Raw genomic sequence first — 18,652 nt, 5'->3', positions numbered from 1 at the left:
CATCTGTATCATGGCAGCCAGTGCTATGGTGCCATTTTTGAATAAAGTCCCCCTGTACCGTTTTGTTTCCGTTGTTGTGTCGGTGTTGTTTCCTTCATCATTTCTGTAACTCACGAGGTTCCTTTGGTATGCTTTTCCCATATCCAGGCCACTCCTATGAGAAGCTACAGGTGAAAACCTGACTGGTCCTTAAATTTTGCACACCAGTGTAGGTTTGGTTGTTTCATCAATGTCTTTTTTTCTTTGTTGGGGTCCCAATTTAGGATGGTTATCAGTGTTTGGTTTTCTCAGCCCATCCGCATAGTTGGGGGTGTGCTGCTGCATTTGTTTTCCCACCTTCGATATTGGCCTCTAGTTTTGCTACCACCTTCTCCGACTCCAGGTTGACCTGTAATAGGAGAGTCTACAACTTTGTTCATATGGAGACAATCTGACCCCGCAGACTCGTAGTGATTCTGCTGCTGCTGCTGCTGCACTCTTTCATGAGATCTTCCAGCCCCGTTCGCAAGATGAATGTCTTCTCAAGCACTGTACCCTCTGGAAGACTGGGGTCCAGAGCTTTGCTAGCCTCTGTTTGTTTCACTTCTTCGATTATATCAGTCTGGGTGGAAGAACTCTCCACTGCTAGGAACTATTACTAAATTAATAAACACAGAAAACTATTATTCTACGACACAAGTCGAAACACTGAAGTCGGTTTGCTGGGAAGCAGGATTAAAATTTTAGAGCTCTCTCACATTCAGTTTTTGTGTTTGTTGTTAATGTCACTATCTGCAATTAGGCCGCTTCTTTGAAAAGAGCCAGATACTCTGGTGATATCGTCCGTTTCCGGTCAACAGACTACGTTAATTCCAGTGTGGAGAGACGACCTGGGTACGATAACTAAAAAAAAAAAGCTCGCGTTGTCCTTGGTTGCCGGAGATTGTTCGCATTCACATATATATATATATACTGAGTGATCACTGAATTATGACCACCTACCTGATACTTCATAGGTCCTCCTTTTGTCCTCAGTACAGTAGCTACCCGACGTGACATTGATTCAGCAAGATGTCGGAAGCATTCTGGAGATATGGCCAATCAAGCTGTGTGTAATGCGGTCAGCAATGCAGGTATGGAGGTAATTGGTGTATCCAGACGCCTGATATGCCTTTCCATAGTGTCCCACAGGTGCTCTATGGGATTGATATCGGGGGAATTCGAAGGCCAATCGATATGCTGGAAGTCAGAACTGTGTTCCTCAAATCATTTCAGTGCAACAAGTGCGCGATCCCTAGGCGCATTGTCATCTTGGAAGACACCGTCGCCATTCGGGAAAATGTGTAATATAGCGGGGTGTACACAGTCAGCAAGCAGTTGACGATAGCGGAGACCACTGATATGTTATTGCACATGCACCAGGGGTTCACGTTTCTGCCAGTGAAACATGCCCCACACCATACAACCGCCTCCACCGGCCTGTACTTTTGATACCATGCATGATGGATCAAGAGCCTCATGTTGTTGATGCCAAATCCGTACACGACCATCCATGGTGTGGAGTAAATAACGTGAGTCATCCGACCAACACACCTTCTTCCAGTGTTCTAACGTCCAATTTGCATGCTCTTTGCACCAAGCGATTCTTTTACGACGATGAACCTTGGTTGAGAGGATGCCGTAGGGGTTGTCTGCTGGTATAGCCCATATGTGCGAGCGTGCGACACATGGTCATGACAGATATTGTTCAGGGTTGGCCCATGTTGTATTGGGCAGTCAACTCTTCAACAAGGCTGCGCCTGTTCGCCTGTATGAGTCGTCGGACCCGGCGCTCACCTCTAACATCAACCTTTCGCTGACCTTTGCAGTTTTGCCGTCAGGTCGTTGTTTAACCATTTTGATGCCAGTCCTGGTCCACTTTAACTACGGCGGCTCTCGAACACCCCACCAGGGGTGGTCATAATTCAACGCTCACTCAGTGTGTGTGTGTGTGTGTATATATATACCTGATGACAGGATAAGCATGCATTTAGTATCAGTCGATAGCACTCGTTCTTCTGATATCACACAGTCATTATTATTAACTTTTCAATTACCGATTAAATGGTTATATTCCGGGAGCACAATTATACACACCAGCACACAACGTGGAACTTATTGATACCAATAGTGCCTACTGAAAATATCCAAAATGGTTCAGACAGGTGGAGTAAATAAGGCCTTAGAAGTTGTTTTGTCCTCTGTTAAGGTACAACGAATTCGTCATTTGTTGCTCGTTTGGAGAGTACAGGTTCGGGTTACGTCTATGACTGGAGGACTTTCTGAGAACTCTTCAATCGATGCAGTAATTAGCCGATCTCAGGCGAAGGGGGTATAGTTCCCCCCCCCCATGGCTTATTACGAATTTTTGAGCCCACATAACATATAAATCGACCGTGAACGCGCACTTGTATACACATACGAGAGGAGCTTGAAAAGTTCGTGGCCTGAGTATTTTTTTATTATTTATTTATTTTTTTGTTAGTTGTTGGCGCATCGGTTTCTGTGGCCATAATGCACTTCCCAAAGTTTCTGCAATTTACTCTGATCAAAGCTCGAGGCGGGATTCGAACCCGCGACCTTTCGGTTGCCAGGCAGGCACTTGACCCAACTGGCCAGCCCAGTCGGCTATGGCCGGAGTATGAATGGATGTGGTACAGTATTAAAAATTTATCTACTTGATATGTAACACTTCTAATAGTAACCCACAAGTTAATTACAGGTCCCGAAGTCAACAAAGTTGTGTGAATAAGGAAAATTGTAGAAATCAGCAACTGTGCAGTCATACAATATTAGGGGGGGTAAAAAGGGGAAAAATACCAAAGGGGTAATTCACAAGGATATGGTTACAACATTGGGGGAGGTTGCTTCTTTCTACTCCATGATTAAGGAATGGGCAGCAGAATTTAAACGAAGGATAGAGAAGATATCACACTGCGGAAGACCGCATAACAGAGGTTCTCGCTATGAAAAAGGTGTCAGTACGATGGGTCCCCAAAGTTGACAGCAGATCAAAACCGCACAAGAGTTGTCAAGTCAAGTGAACATTTGCAAGCGGCTCCAGCAAATTTCCCTGCAAGGATTTGACCATTGATGAGACGTGGATCCATGAATTTCAACCAGAGACAAAGGAGCAATCCAAACAGTGGAAACACAGCTTTTTTCCTCTTCCAAAGGAAGTAAAGTCGATTTCTTCTGCTGGCAAGGTGATGGCATCAGTTTTTTGAGATGCTGATGAAATGTTGCTAGATTACCTTCAGACAGTCACAGGAGCATATTACGCTGGCCTCATGAGGCGTTTATATAAAAACACCAAAGAGAAAAGCCGAGAAAAATTCAGCAAAGAAGTCTTGTTCCACCAGGGCAGAGCGCTTACTCACAAGTCTGTCATTACCATCGTTGCACAGCATGATTAAAATATCGGAATTTGAAAGGCTTTGAAGTCTTGGACCAACCCCAATATTCATAGAACTTTCAACTAAATAGAAATACAGTATGATTTTTAATATTAATCTTTCCGGATAACCGGACAATGTGCTAAGTGCTGCTTTGTTATCGTGTCGGAATCTCCGCTCAAGGTCGTTCATCGCTGCGTGAGTGATCTTTGTTAAAGTTTCTGCATTTTTTGTTTGAGGTTATGACTCATTCGAATTAAATTTCTTCGTAATATCACGATCTTCAATTGTTAGCCTGATATTCCTGTTTTGCCCTGTCAATATGAAAATCAGCGAATCGCCTATCCACACATGCGTCGCAGAGATATCAACTGCAATTACTCCGACCCATCTGGAAGCAAGTACATTGTACATGTATATCCTCTGCAAGGAGAGCAAAACTAACGCCTGGCATAAGAATGAAGTGACGTAAACCTGCAAGAACAAAGTTTCGGTAAGACCTGATGTGAAACGCGCGAAAAGCGTGTGAAACGCTTTTCACACGTGTGCCCAATAATGTCAGCAGCGAAGCCACAACTAAAGTTAAGATTACAAGTATCCCTTGCTAGTGGATTACCTTCAGACAGTACAAACAGTCACAGGAGCATATTACGATAAAATTCCGGTTCAAAATTACAGCTGTAAATTACAGGCTCCGAAAAAGGGATAAGTGTTTGCCATTTTATTTACCTAATTGTTATTTTATATTGTACTTTATAAATAGCCTTATAGTTCTAGTTACGCTGGTTATTTTAATTTTTAATTTAGATAAGAGTTTTTGTAGATTACTACTTAATATACGTAAAACCGTTGTTTCGTTCGAATCTTGCAGCCAATGTTTTTGTATAGAGAGTGGTAGGGAATTCAATTTTTAATTGTGGTAACTAGATAGCTCTAACGTAAAATTATATAGCGTAATACGCATCACTGCATTTAGGATTCTATTAGATAGCGTAGTATTGACAATTAATTATTTAAATTTATTGATCTTATTAATTTAAAATATCATGACCCGGACTAGAGTAGCAAAGCAACGGGCACAAAGTGGCAGGAGTGCTGTGACTCGGGGCAGCACCGAGGGGAGGGGGGAGACTCTCCAACGCATCACAGCTTAAAAAAATGAGCAGTTTGTGAAATGTTTGTGGAACAGAACATGATCTAACCAAGGAGGATGTCGTTGTGTGTGTGTGTGTGTGTGTGTGCCAGGTGCAGACAGTGTCTAGAAATTAGGCATGAACTCAGCGTTCTAATGAGCGTCTATAAGAGCTTGAGGTGTAGGGTAGAAGCCCTCGAAGAAATTAATATGAGGGGCCCGTCAAGCTCTCACTGCCCAACTCGCCGACCGGGCTAGCCGGGTGGGTAAAGTGCCTGCCTGGCAACCCAAAGGTCGCGGGTTCGAATCCCGCCTCGGGCTTGGATCAAAGTACTGCCAAAACCTTGGGAGGTGCATTATGGCCACACAAGCCGATGCGCCAACAACTACCAAAAAAAAAAAAAAAAAACTGCCCAACTCAACGCCAGAGCTCACTCCTGGGCATCAGGCAACACAGCGGCAATCTCCAATGCAGATTGCGCTGGTCCAAAAGGAACTAGTTATTGTTGGTGACTCTATTGTCAGTTGTCAGGGAGACGGGGAATATACTTTGTAAGAAGGATAGGTGGAACAGGACCATGGTATGTCTACCAGGGGAAAAAGTTGATGACGTTGTAGAGCCGATATCATCTTTTCAGGGCCCAAAAGGTGATATTGTTGTACACGTTGGAACTAATGACATTACGAGTAAGAGATCTGCAGATTTACTCATCAAGTACAAATGTTGAAAAAAAGTCGCGAGTTAGGGTTGAATGTGAAGGTTTCTGCAATTCTGCCCAGACACCATAGGAGGGAGTATATGATGAGAGCCCTGTCAATCAAATCGGCTAAGGAGAATGGGCAAGGCTCATGGGGTAGAATGTTTTTCAGCGTAATCTCTGCTTGTTAACAGGAGAGACTGCTTCTACAGGGATGGAATACACTTAAATAGAAAGGGTGGAAGAATATTTGCTGATGCTATCGAGGCACTGTTAAGTGGGTCGGAAAACTGCTAGCTTGGGGGGGGGGGATTCACAGACTAAAAGGTTAAAAGTAGTCGCAGGCAGAGGTGAAGCTGATTCTTGCACTACTTCTATTAAAATAAGCAGCGGCCTGGAGCGAGGGGTGCTGGGGGTTTCGGGCACTGATGGCAATCATCATGAAACAGGAGGGCATATGGAATGTGTAACTAAGAATAACAATAGGTGCATGTATACTTGCATGTATACCAATGCTAGAAGTATAGTAAATAAATTTGAAGTGTTGGTCATGACATCAAAAGTGGATATTGTTGGGATATCAGAGACATGGTGTCACACAGATATTAGGAATGCAGAATTATAATTTGGGGAGTACAATGTGTACAGAAAAGATAGACAGGATAGGAAGGAAGGAAGGAAGGAGGGAGGGGTTATTCTGTTAATTAAGAACATAAAATCAAAATAAGTGCACTGTTGAGTCAGTTTGGTGTGACATAAGCACTGCAAAGGCAAAAATAAGTGTAGGAGTGTCTTATAGGCCTAATGACTCGAATGAGTACAATGAACAATTGTACAGAGAAATAGAGTGCGCTAATAAATCAGAATGTCTTATAATGGGGATTTTAACTTCCACGATAACGACTGGAACCTGTGGGTTGGTCACTCGCACACTAGTAAGACTTTTGTGGATTTATTGAATGACTGTTTTCTGCAGCAGCATGTTCGAGAGGCAACCAGAGAAGGTAATACTCTTGATCAGGTTATCAGCAGTGATCATTCGTGTATTAAGCATTTGCAGATAAAGGAATCACTAGGTGGCAGTGGTCACAGTGTACTGATTTGGGATTTACTTAAAGACATAAATACCATCAGGGGTAAAAGAACGGGTTTCTGCTTCCACAAAGGTGACTACAGTGGTTTCAGACAGTTTTTAAATTATGTACAGTGGGATCAACCACAAATTCTAAGATGTTACCAACAGCAAATTCTAAGTGGGAAGCATTCAAGGAATTAATCATGGAAACTACTGAACATTTCATACCTATTAAGAAATATTGTTCAAGGTTTAGGCCTAAATGGTTGTCTGATGAACTAATGAGACTCGTTGCATAGAAGAAAAATGATTGGGATGCATATAAATTATCAGGCGACACAGAAGGCTATGGCAGATATAAGCTAGTCTGTAATCAAGTCACAAAGGAGGTTAGGCAGACGAAGGCAGATTACGAGAAATCTTTGGCAAAGGATGCTAAGAAAAACAGCAAGGATTTCTTCTTATATAAACTCTAAAAGGAAGGGGATGAATCAGATTGGTCCAATTGATATCGATGGTTCGACTGTTAATGATCCTGCTCAGATAGCAAACAAACTGAATGAGTATTTTGCATCTACATTCACACATGAGGAGTTATTAAGGAATGAAAATGCCAGAAGGTTATCAAATTGTAGCAGGGTGTTTAATGATTTTGAAAAAAAAAAAAAAAAAAAAACTCTTAGCCATAATTATGAGAGCATCCTTGGACTCAGGGGGGGGGTCCCACGGACTGGAGATGCGCAAATGTGTCCCCAATTCACAAAGGGGGATCGAAGGGTAACACGAGTAATTACAGACCAGTTAGTTTCACTTCTGTTCTGGGTAAAATAATGGAGTCACTGGTTAAAGATGCATTGCAGGATCATCTAGAGAAGACTGCAGCAATAATCCAGACACAGCATGGTTTTCTTAAGGGAAAGTCTTGTGGTTAAGATGTGATTACAAAGGAACTGGATGCAAAAAATAATTTTGATATCATATATTTGGATTTCAAGAAAGCTTTTGACACTGTTGCGCATTGATGACTACTGTACAAATTAGAGCAGAATGGTATTAAGGGTAAGTTGCTACAATGGATAAAAGGATGGTTGAGTGGAAAAAGACAGAGGGTGGTAATCAATGGGCGCTGCTCTTCGTGGACTAATGTTATTAGTGGGGTCCCACAGGGTTCGGTGTTGGGTCCACTATTGTTTTGTATATTTATCAATGATATTGATGAAGGTATATCAAGCTTAGTGTCAAAGTTTGCAGATGATAAAAAGGTGGGCTCGATTGTTAATAACAGTATTGGCAATGTGGTACTGCAACAGGATCTAGAAAATTTGGGAAGATGGTGTGAGAAGTAGCAACTGAAGTTTAACATTGACAAATGCAAAGTACTGCATATGAGCAGAAGTAACCCCAGAGAAACGTACCAACTGTGTGGTACTACACTTAGGGTGGTACAAAATGAAAAAGACCTGGGAGTAATTGTGCAGTCCGATACGAAGTGTTCTGAGCAATGCAGACAGGCTGCCAGAGCAGGTCATTGGGTTTTGTCAATGATATACAGGAATTTTGCTAGCAGGGAAAAGGAGGTGATTGTCCCTCTGTATAAGGCAATGGTCAGGCCACGCCTTCAGTACTGCATACAGGTCTAGAGGCCTCATTTTAGGAAAGATGTAGATTTGCTTGAGCGTGTACAGAGAAAAGAAACAAGATTGGTGAGGGGAATGAAGAGATCCCCTTACCAAGAGAGGCTTAATTCCTGCAAATTGCAGCGGCTGGAGACTAGGCACTTGCGAGGTGATCTGACTGAGGTGTATAAGGCCTTGAATTGGTTGAGCACGCTGAATTCTGATGGGATTCTTCCACTTGTTCAGATTACGAACCTAAGGGGGCATAAATTCAAATTGAGGAAAGACAGCTGTAGAATAGATGTGCGGAAATTTGCCTTTAGCCAGCGGGTGGTTAATTGCTGGAACAGACTTCCATCTGTCATTGGGTAAGTTGATAGGTTAAATAAATTGGAGGAGTAACTGGACAATCATTTAGACGGAATGGTTGTGTGAATTTTTTTTTTTTTTTTTTTGACTGATGCCACATAAGTTCATACACTTGCTTTCTTGCATCACATGCCACTATTACTATAACTAATCTCGCTTCCTTGTATAATTTTTTTTTTATCATTATCAGTATTTCGAAATATTATGATTAAAATAAATGACCATCAATTTGTGGTTGAAAAATGTACTTTTAAACGAGAAGCAAGTACTACTTTGTCGTATTTTAATGGACGATATAATGATGATCGTCAAATCCGGATAACCAACAGTCAGTTTCATTTTTCTAATGAGTGCAGTCTCCTGCGGCAATTCTGGGTCAAACCTAATCTCAGGTAATCACGATCCTGTTTTCCCATCACCTGACGACTGCTCGGTTACTGGGATGGAGACTGAGAAAACTGTCTATACATGTTTAGCGTGTCCTCTAAATCCTGGTTCTTGAATTTGGAGGCTTTGCAGATCCCAATAAAGAACAATGGATTGATAGAAGCAAAGAATCCGGCAGATCCCGTAGTTGCCCTCGTCCAAGGCGGAGATGCCCTGATACGCACCAACCGTCCAAGCCAAATATCCTTAGGCACGAAACACCTCACAACTTGACAGTAGAGGAGAATGAATTTTTGGCGCCTACCCCTCGGCTTGCCCCCCCCCCCCGTTAGGCTTGGGGCGGAGAATACAGAATTCCTCTGCTTGTGACGAGTTTATCCATGGAGTCAATTACCAGACTCAAATTAAATCAGTTGCTGGACTGTCACATGTTTTCGTTACGTGAGGAGGGCATAGGCCTTCCCTGCCTTCATCTTTTCTGTAAAATGCTCCTTTCAGCTGGCTCCCTTCTCTCTCGCTATTGCAAGAGTGCAGGCAGCCTGACAGGCGTCTTTCTACTCTCTGTTGTTCGGCTCCCAATGGCGTAGACGGATGCTGGGAGGTACCTTCCTAGTGATCGTGCCTCCCGGTAACTAAGTGGCCTCAAAAAAAAAACCCCTCAAACTATTATATTAGGGCCACCCATAATTTCTTATATATGCCCGTATATGTGTTATGTCTGTAAATTGCGTGTGTTATCTTCTGGTCGATTTGCCTGTTTTTCTGGACGAAAAAAAAACAGTTTCTGGTGGGGAGGAGGTTTTTTTTATACGCCTGAGACCGACTAACTTAGCCACGGAGTAAAGTTCCTCGTCAGTTCATCTACCACTCAGCCATGCACAGAATAAACTATAATTTTCCTTAATATGTCAAAAAGGCAATGGTGATTGGCGACTTATATTTATCCATTATTTTATTTTATTTCATGGTAAGTTTGTAAAATAATTATTTCATGGTAAGTTTGTAAAATAATTATTTCATGTTATCATTTGTTTCTAAATATTTGTAAGATCCCTAGCCTTACAGGCTGCGAAGTGCGTCACACTGCTATGAAGTAGTATATTAAGAATGCAATGAAAGTCCTTTATTACATATAGGGTGTTCAAGAAACATTCATGCCTGAAAAGGACTAAGTTTAAGCGAACAAGGGAGACTCTTTTTACATAGGATACAAGTCTACAGTCACCTAATGTTTAGGAGGCTTGCAGCCTGGAAAAGAATCTCCTGAGCTCATTTAGGGACTGTTTATTTGAACGGCATGCACTCCTTACCTGGCTTGGTCACCCCTTAAATGTCTTTAAATGGATCCAATCACCCTACAACTTACCCAACAACGCAACTGTAGGGCAGGAAATATTTCCATTGTTTATCCTCAAAATTCAGCTCTTTTCATCGATCTACTCCTCTAGACTTACACCATAGCTCTAAAATCGGTCTGCATTCCCGACATATGGTAACATTTCATAACTCCTGTTCCTTGAATACAACTGACCAAAATCATTAAAGATTTCATACCCATTCCAATGGGTGCCACCTCTTTAAAAATTTGAAAAGTAATCTTAAGGTACTTCAACAATCACTGGTTCAGCCACAGATCGTATTATCTACATTCAACCTTGAAAGGTAAATCTACAATTACTAACCTGTTGGAGATCCTTAGTAGAATTCCAAACTTTAACCAATGGTAAACAAAGCAATGAGGAATATCTCGATATTCAAGCTGAATTTGACAGGCTTTCCATCCATGAACTTCTCCAAACGCTCGAGAATTACTTCCAGATCACTGCCGCCACAGATATCTTCAGAGAATTGCTAACTAACCGATAAATTTAGATGGTTCACAAAAGACCATCCTTCAACTTCACCCTGAATAAAAGTGGGTATTCTTTCTACTCTTTATAGTCGCCTGAGATTCTTTCCCGTTACTGCATAAACATTTCATCTCATACGTAAATGACTTGAAAATGTCTGTCATTACACAGTATGCTCGAGAGAGAGAGAGAGTTCTCCAATAATTACCGTAGATGTCTCAGAGCTAATCAGCTTGGAAATTACCATGCCCAACCAAATCAAGAACTAAGATCAGCATCACTATCCTCCTAAACAGTTACTCTATCAATAAAGTCCAGCAGCATGAAGAGCTTAAGATGGTTTTGGATGATCAAGTTATCTTCACTGAACACTTTAAAAGAAAAAAAAAAAAAATCAAAGAAAATCCAGCTCAAAGAAAATCTCGCTAAACGTTGTTATTATTTTGGTTTTTAGGAGCATTAGCAACTAAGGCCATATTGCTCCGGGGTATGCGGTGGTCATTCCCTGACCGTTCCGCATCCTCCGTATTTGGTGGTGACGGGCTCGAACCCCGGTCTAATCAAGAAGCGTGTGCTACGCACTGCTGTTCCTTCCCACCTGGCTACGGAGGCGCCATCTCGCTAAACCTTAGCTACTCTGTAGACAGCTGAATTGTAGGTTGTTTATCATCCATTTCAATATGCGGTAAGACGCATATCCCTATTGACTCTATACCTCAGTGATTTTTCTCTTTCTTACAAAATCACAACTTAAAATCATCTTCGGTTGAATACTGGATTGTCCAGTGGTTCCAGAGTCTTTACCATCTTTAGGAGATCCTCCATGCCTCCCTAGGATGGACTCCTGGATAATTTCATCCCATAAGAGCAAACACTGTCATAATTGCTAGGGGCTTGCTCTCAACAGGATCGATGTCCAAAACATGACAGGAATGCTGTCACGTTCAGTAAGCCTTGGAATACTTTATAGTAAGGATGCGCCTTTACATTCACAAGCAACCAGACTCAAAAGCTTCAAAGGATGTTTCCACCGAACACTATAGAATTCTACAGAAAACTGTATCATAAATTGTGAGGGGATGAACGAAAACAAGTTATATAGACGCTCTATTATTCAACAACCATATCCATTCGTGTACAGCCCGTTCCGGGTTGTTCCTGCTTCTCACTCCAAATGCTCCAAAGTGGTCATGCAGTGAATCAGGATCAGAAATATACCTTGCACTAGCAACCGATAACCCATATGCTCTTCGTATCCATAGACTAACTTCAAATGAGGACTGATTTCAAGGTAGACAAAGAGTAAATTCTCAATACAGACTGTGCTACTCACAACATTTTTTTTTAAAAGATAAGTTTACATTACACGTGTCTGCCGAATTGTATATGCATCAATAGATGCGATTTTGTGAGCTTATAGTTAAGACATTAAGATATTTAACATTAAAGATAATAGAATTTCTTGTAAAAATGACACTGTAAACGAAATATTGTATCTTATATTATCCCCTGGTATGTACTGCCATTCTAGGGAGCTATGCATGCTTCAAACTGAATTAAATAAAATAAAGAAACTCTACCACAGTGTGAAAGCCCATGAAAGCTTGCCCCGTCTTGAAAGGATTCGAACCCAGTTCCCATCCATACGAGGTGAAAATATACCTATCATAACCACTGTGTTACCTAGCAAGGAATTGAAGGAAGTGACGAAATTTTTTGGTATGCGCAAGACATTGCATGCATACCACATTTGTAGTTGATTGTTACTTGTTATCACATTTAATTGCAAGCAAATCAAAACCTTTTACAGAAGGAGATTTTATTAGTGAGTGTTTAATTAAAGTATCGGAAGTGTCGTGTCCAGAGAAAGGAAAAAGCTTCAAAAGTGTAAGCTTAAATAGAAACACAGTAGCTAATATGATCGATGAAATAGCTGAGAATTTAAGAAATCAGCTCCATTCAGTGATATCCACATTTGAAGCTTATTCTATTCCAATTGACGCAAGTACAGACATTCCAGATATTGCTCAACTGGCCATTTTTATTCGTGGGTGTGATGTGAACTTGAAAATAAGTGAAGAGCTTTTAGAAATTATTCCTATGCATGATACAACCACTGGAGCTGATATTTTTGGTGCACTCATGGAAATTTTGAATAAATATAAATTACCATTGAACAAGTTGGTTTGTCTTGCAACTGATGGCGCCATGACGGGTATTATTAAGGGTGTCGTTGCAAAACTAAAAGAAACATGCAAACAACATGGTAATAATCATTTCGAACATTTTCATTGCATTATTCACCAGCAAGTATTATTTTCCAAAGTTTTAAATATCGGACATGTGCTAAAAAAAGTCTCCACATTTATAAATTTTATTCGAGCACGTGGACTTAATCATCGACAATTTGTTTCTTTTCTGGAAGACATAGAAAGTGAACACACTGATCTACCCTATTATACAGAAGTTCGATGGATTTCCAGTCAAAGTCTTAAAACGATTCTTCGAGCTGCTGGACGAAATCGTAATATTCTTGGAAACAAAGAATTATGAATGTATTGAATTAAAAGATGTACAATGGATAAAGGATCTGGCCTTCTCAGTTGACATTACACGTCATCTTAACCAACTTAATCTTAAACTTAAAGGAAAACATCACATTGTTACAATGTTATTTGATAATATTAATGTTTTCAAAGAAAAATTATTACTTTGGCGCAAACAAATAGAAAAAGAAAAATTATCTCATTTTAAAAAGTTGCCAATCTCTGTTGTTAAAATCACCTGACTTAAAATTTACTGAATATACACACCAAATTAAGTTGTTAGAAATGGAGTTCGATAGAAGATTTTCTGAATTACAGTTTCGTCTTTTTACTTCGCCTATGTTCATTGATATTGAAATTGTTGATGAGAGCTTACAAATGGAATTAATTGAAATCCAATGTGACTCTTTGCTAAAGCAAAAATATACGGAAGTTGGAATTCCAGACTTTTACACTTATTTACCCGCAGATCGATTTCCAAAAATGTTATCTTTCGCTACGAATATACTGGCTATGTTCGGGAGCACATACTTATGCGAGCAACTGTTTTCTTCGATGAAAAATAATAAAACTCCAGAAAGGTCAAGATTAACCGATCACCACCTATCATCAATCTTAAAGATTACTTCAGCTCAAGACATTCAACAAAATTTTGATCAAATGCTTTGTGGAAAACGATGTCAAGTGTCCTCTAAAAAATTATGTAATAATAAATTGTGGTTTTATTGTTTATTTTTTATTAAATACTGTATTGTAAAGTATTTTTAATTTAAAAAGTAACGTAGGATACAAAACAGGTTATCTATACACTAAATGCAGTAATTCTAAAAATTGCATTTTGTTTGTTTGCTGATTATTGAAGGCAATGTGGCCCTCGGCCTAATGCAAAATAGCTTACATGGCCGTTGGTGCAAAACGAGTTTGACATGCCTGTTCTAGATAATTTAAAAGTTGGCGGTTAATTAATAGATTTCTCCATTACTTTAGAAGGAGTAGAAGTAACTGTAATGGGACGATAACTTAATGGGAGGGATCTGTCACCCTTTTTAGGAACTGGCTGGTTATGAGCAAATTTCCAAGCAGAAGTAAAAACCCATTTGGAATAAGAGAGAAAAAAAAAAAAAAAAAAACACAGATGGGGAGTAAGTTCAGGAGCACAGGTTTTGAGAACAAGCGGAAAAATACCGCGAGGACCTGGAGCTTTCTTACCATCAAGATTGTTCAAAATCCTTCTTTGAAAATCTTTCACAATTCTTCCTTTTGACGGAAGACCACAGGGGTCATTGAATGGAGTGTACTCGGAATGGTAGAAGGTGATTTACCATGAACATCGATACACGAGTTGGAAGAAGAGTAGAATGCTAGCTTCATCTTTGGCTGAAGTGGCGACAGAGCCATCTGGTTTTGACAGATGGCTCTGTTGAGAATAGCGGTCAACAAAAGTTGCGGCCAATAGCTTTGGCAAGAGACCAGAATACTCGACTACTATTTAGATAAAAAGCAAGTTTCCTACTCTTAACCTGTTCGAAATCTAGTTTGGACTGATTAATAACTGCTTTATAGTTGTTACGAGCTTTGGTGTAGGCAGAAAATGAACCTGGAGATTTAGTTACAAGCCAATTGCGGCATGCAACGTTCTTAGCTGGAACAGCCTTAGCACATTTATTGGAAAATCAAGGTTTAGATAAAGGACGAGATTTTAAGTTGGAGTGTGGAATAAACGATTTCATTCCTACAAGGATAATTTCACTGACACGATCTGAGCAAACGCTGACATCAGAAGATTTTAAACAGTAATCCGAACAAGGAAAAAAAAAAACCAAAGAAATCTCGCAGATCATCTTATTTTGCATTTAAAAAAGTATACGGGATGAAAGTAATTAATTAAACTGAACGTCTAAGTTCAGAGAAAGTAAAACTTAATTGAAAAGAAGATAGCGATATTTGCTTTTTATTTGAATTAATCATTTCTGTAATGTACTTCTGTGATCGTCTAATCAATCAATCAAGGAAAAAAGAAATTCAATTAATTTAAGAAAAAAACAAACTGGTACATCCACCTAACTTGCAATAAAAGTTGCCTCTTATCGGATGTTTGGACATTACTTAATAAGAAAAAGTTCAATTGATATCATAATTTCAGTGTGTTTCTTTGATTCGTGGAAAGCTTTTAAGATCAATCATAGCCACCCCTGCTCCATGCCCCCCCCCCCCCCGACCACAGCAATCTATTCATATGAATGAAAGTATATTTCCTGTTTCGCTCTAAAACGAAAAGTCAGATCAAGGCCAAATTTTCAACTTACGTTCTGTTGGTCCTTGAGAAAATTTCAGTTCCAGTTTTGATTTCACAGCCCTCGTTTCTTCTCCCTACAAAAATAGGCATAAATGAAAATAAGTTTTTATATTAAAGGAAAAAAAAAAATATGAATGCTACCAAATTTTCAACGTATATTCTATTGGCCGCTAGGGTTCTAAGTTTAATTCCGATTTTATAGTATCTCCCCCATTTTCCCTAGAAATATTGCTATAAACTTGGAACAGGAATTCTGATCCATTTGAAAACGTCAACACTTAGAAAATTTTAGGAATCTTTGTAAAAAAATGTTCATATCGATGGGTTGACTTATTACAAATCTTTTATTATTACTGCTTACTAACGCACCTGAAATTCAGCACACTGCGTCACAAAATTATATTAAATAACAATCGACTCTTGTTTTCTATATCAATGCTCCAATTTCAAGTATCGAAAAAAAAAAAAAAAAAAAATATTGAAATTAGCTCATGGTCCCCCAAGTACTATATTCATAGATCACAGAGGTTGGGAACGACTACTCTACAGTGGTGGGTAATAAAAACAGCCTCCAAAAGTATTTCTTCCTGTCAGTATAAGAAAAAATAAATAAATAAAACGGTATAGATATAGATAAAAAATTTATTTTATTCAATGCAAATTTAAATTACCCATGTGTAGAAGTACAAATATTCAGTTTTCTGCATACATGTAATTGTGACGAACGGCTTGGAAGAAATCTTCCAATTGTGATTGACGCCCCTAGTCTTCATGTAGTTATAGCTACTCCACGTGCTGGACGTAGTAATGACAATTCCTATTTACCATTGGATTCTACGCTGTCCAACCTGTGCTGATTGAAGAACTTCTTTCCGAACAACGCAGTCACCCCTTTTCAATTCGTTGGCAATAGACCCTGTGAAATACTGTGAAGGCAAGCAGTACAGAGTGAAGAGCCTCTCTGAAGCTTACAGCTTGCTTGAACTATAGAAGTATGAACAAGAAACTAGGAACTTGAACTTTAACTAGGAACTTGAACTTGAACTCTGTAATTTTACCGGTGGCCATCTTGATGGTGAACAGCAGCCTTAAGAAGGCTGCTGTTCACCATCAAGATGGCCACCGGTAAAATTACAGAGCCGAACTTCTGGGATCACTGCTCTTGGCGCATTCCTCCCCCTTATCTCCGGTCTTCAGCACAGCTGCTAGCAAACCGTAACCGGCTAGTACTAACCGACAGATTCCTGCCAAAGCAAATGCTGCCCTCACTGCAAGCCATCGACGGGGACCTCCAAGAAGTGGTCAATAATAAAAAATACAGGAAGGGTATCCTCGTCGAACTGAAAATGTAAAACTGTGCTTTGTTAATAATCTGATTTATCTTTTTTTCTCATGTGTATCTCTTTTGTAAATATGTTTTGTTAACCCCTGGCACCACCATGCCTTGACGGGACTAATTGTATGTCTATCATTGCTGCAATTAAAGATTCTATTCTATTTATAAATAGGATGGAATGACCAAAATATAAAATAACTGTTAGACATCTACTTTTATATGATATTGTGAATAATTACCTCCTCTAATGTTGTCGATAATTACATTCTGTAAATAATACTGTAAATTATTTGCACTTTTGTAAATACTGTATTATAAACATGTTTTGTAAATACAGGAACTCCCCGTAATACTCGACTTACGGAAATTCTATAAGATTTTTTGCCCAGTTGAGGCACAGAGTCCTGTGTCGTGGTGTTAGCAATGGGACTCTGATGGGTCGCAGCTCCCATAAACTACTGCGGCTATTGATCGCCTGATGGTCTTGGTGGAGACATTTCTGGCACCTGCCTCGTTGAAGTCGGCCGTGATTTGTGCCACTGTTGCTTTGTGGTTAGTTGAAACAATGCGAGACAGACGTCGACGGCTATGATCATCCACCACCTTTCTCTGCCCACTTTCTCTGTCCACGATGAAATGTTATTCCGCAAATGGCGTATTCCCGATACACTATTGATACTGTTGAATGGGGATAGTGCAATTTCTGAACCACTTCTACGATAGAGTAACCCATGCGTCGGGCACCTACTATCATCCATCTTTCAAAGTTCTTTTCAAACTCACAACGTTTATCCATACCGATATCGAATTGTCGTCTATGTGGATGCAGTGATGCAGCATAGCTATATATCTGCCAAGCAGTGGGTCCTTCCACTAGCGAGAGGGGTGACATCGCGTTGCCCAGGAACTAGGTGTCCCATGAATCCTGTCCTTTCAGTGTATATATGCTACTTGACAAAATTAACCGAACAAAATATTTTTCATGAATGTTTTATTGTGAACAGCCGCTGAAGGCGAATATTTGATATAATAGGCATTCTACCTTGCAAATTCCGAGTATCAAATAGAAATCGATCTACCAGCTTACAGAGCCCCACATTATACAAATTAATCATGCCTATATAAAAAGGGGTTGCGATCACATCACTTAATTCCCGTGTTTTGGCTTGCTCAGTGTGATAGCCGCCTCCCCAGTACTGATGATGGCAAGTCATCGTTGTTTAGATGATTCTTTGAGATGGTTGGCCATTGCACGCCTTGAAGCAGAGCAGTTGCAAGTAGCACGTTGGCTTAATGTGTCACGAAGTGTCATCTCGGCACTATGGAAACAATTCCGGGAGACGGGAACCATTACAAAAAGAGCCAGCCAAGTTCGCCAGAGGGCTACGTCAAAGAGCAAAACGCTAATTGGCTCTAACAGCAAGACGGAACCCTACGATGTCCTGTCATCAATTCTCTCTTGATGTTGCTGCGCTCAGGTGAAAATATTTCCAACTGGACTCTGTTAAAAATGCTCAATTCAAGTGGACTCTACGCAAGGAAGCAAATGGTTTCTATTTCATTAATCCCACAAACACAGAGCTCGTTGAAACTGGTACCATAAACATATTAGCATTAGCATTAGTATTAGCATTAGTAGAGGCATTTGATGCAAGAAAGCAAGCTTATGCAGCATCAGCCAAAAAAAAAAAAAACCCACTTCCACTTCACCCCTCTGTTCGTTCAAAATACATGTCCAGCTGAGCCTTAAACTTATTTAGGCTATCAACCTCCACCACAAGGGATGGGAGTCTGTTCCACCAACCAACCAACCACCCGCTGGCTAAAGGCAAATTTCCGCACGTCTATCCTACATCTGTCTTTCCTCAATTTGAATTTATGCTCTCTCAGGTGATTTTTCTGAGCTAGAGGAAGAATCCCATCAGCATTGAGCA

The 18,652-nt window shown here is 40.1% G+C and overlaps 1 protein-coding gene and 1 long non-coding RNA gene across 2 annotated transcripts in view; one reads left to right on the top strand and one right to left on the bottom strand.

The window, feature by feature from the left end:
* Positions 1 to 18,652, bottom strand: part of LOC150084147 (uncharacterized) — a 367,749-nt gene that overhangs the window by 234,178 nt on the left and 114,919 nt on the right. Inside the window, exon 2 of the long non-coding RNA XR_016547048.1 lies at positions 15,393 to 15,456. This is a non-coding gene — a long non-coding RNA (uncharacterized LOC150084147). The remainder of the gene's footprint in view (positions 1 to 15,392; positions 15,457 to 18,652) is intronic.
* LOC150084148 (general transcription factor II-I repeat domain-containing protein 2-like) lies at positions 12,278 to 13,093 on the top strand. The gene has a single exon (XM_090376134.1). The coding sequence runs from the start codon at positions 12,278 to 12,280 to the stop codon at positions 13,091 to 13,093; it is 816 nt and encodes a 271-aa protein (XP_090232260.1).

Source organism: Mastigoproctus giganteus, chromosome 6, assembly GCF_048544385.1.
Source record: "Mastigoproctus giganteus isolate SK-2022 chromosome 6, ASM4854438v1, whole genome shotgun sequence".
Taxonomy (NCBI): Eukaryota; Metazoa; Arthropoda; class Arachnida; order Uropygi; family Thelyphonidae; genus Mastigoproctus; species Mastigoproctus giganteus.
The sequence above is the reverse complement of the archived record's forward strand: the minus strand, read 5'-3'. Positions and strand labels throughout refer to the sequence as shown.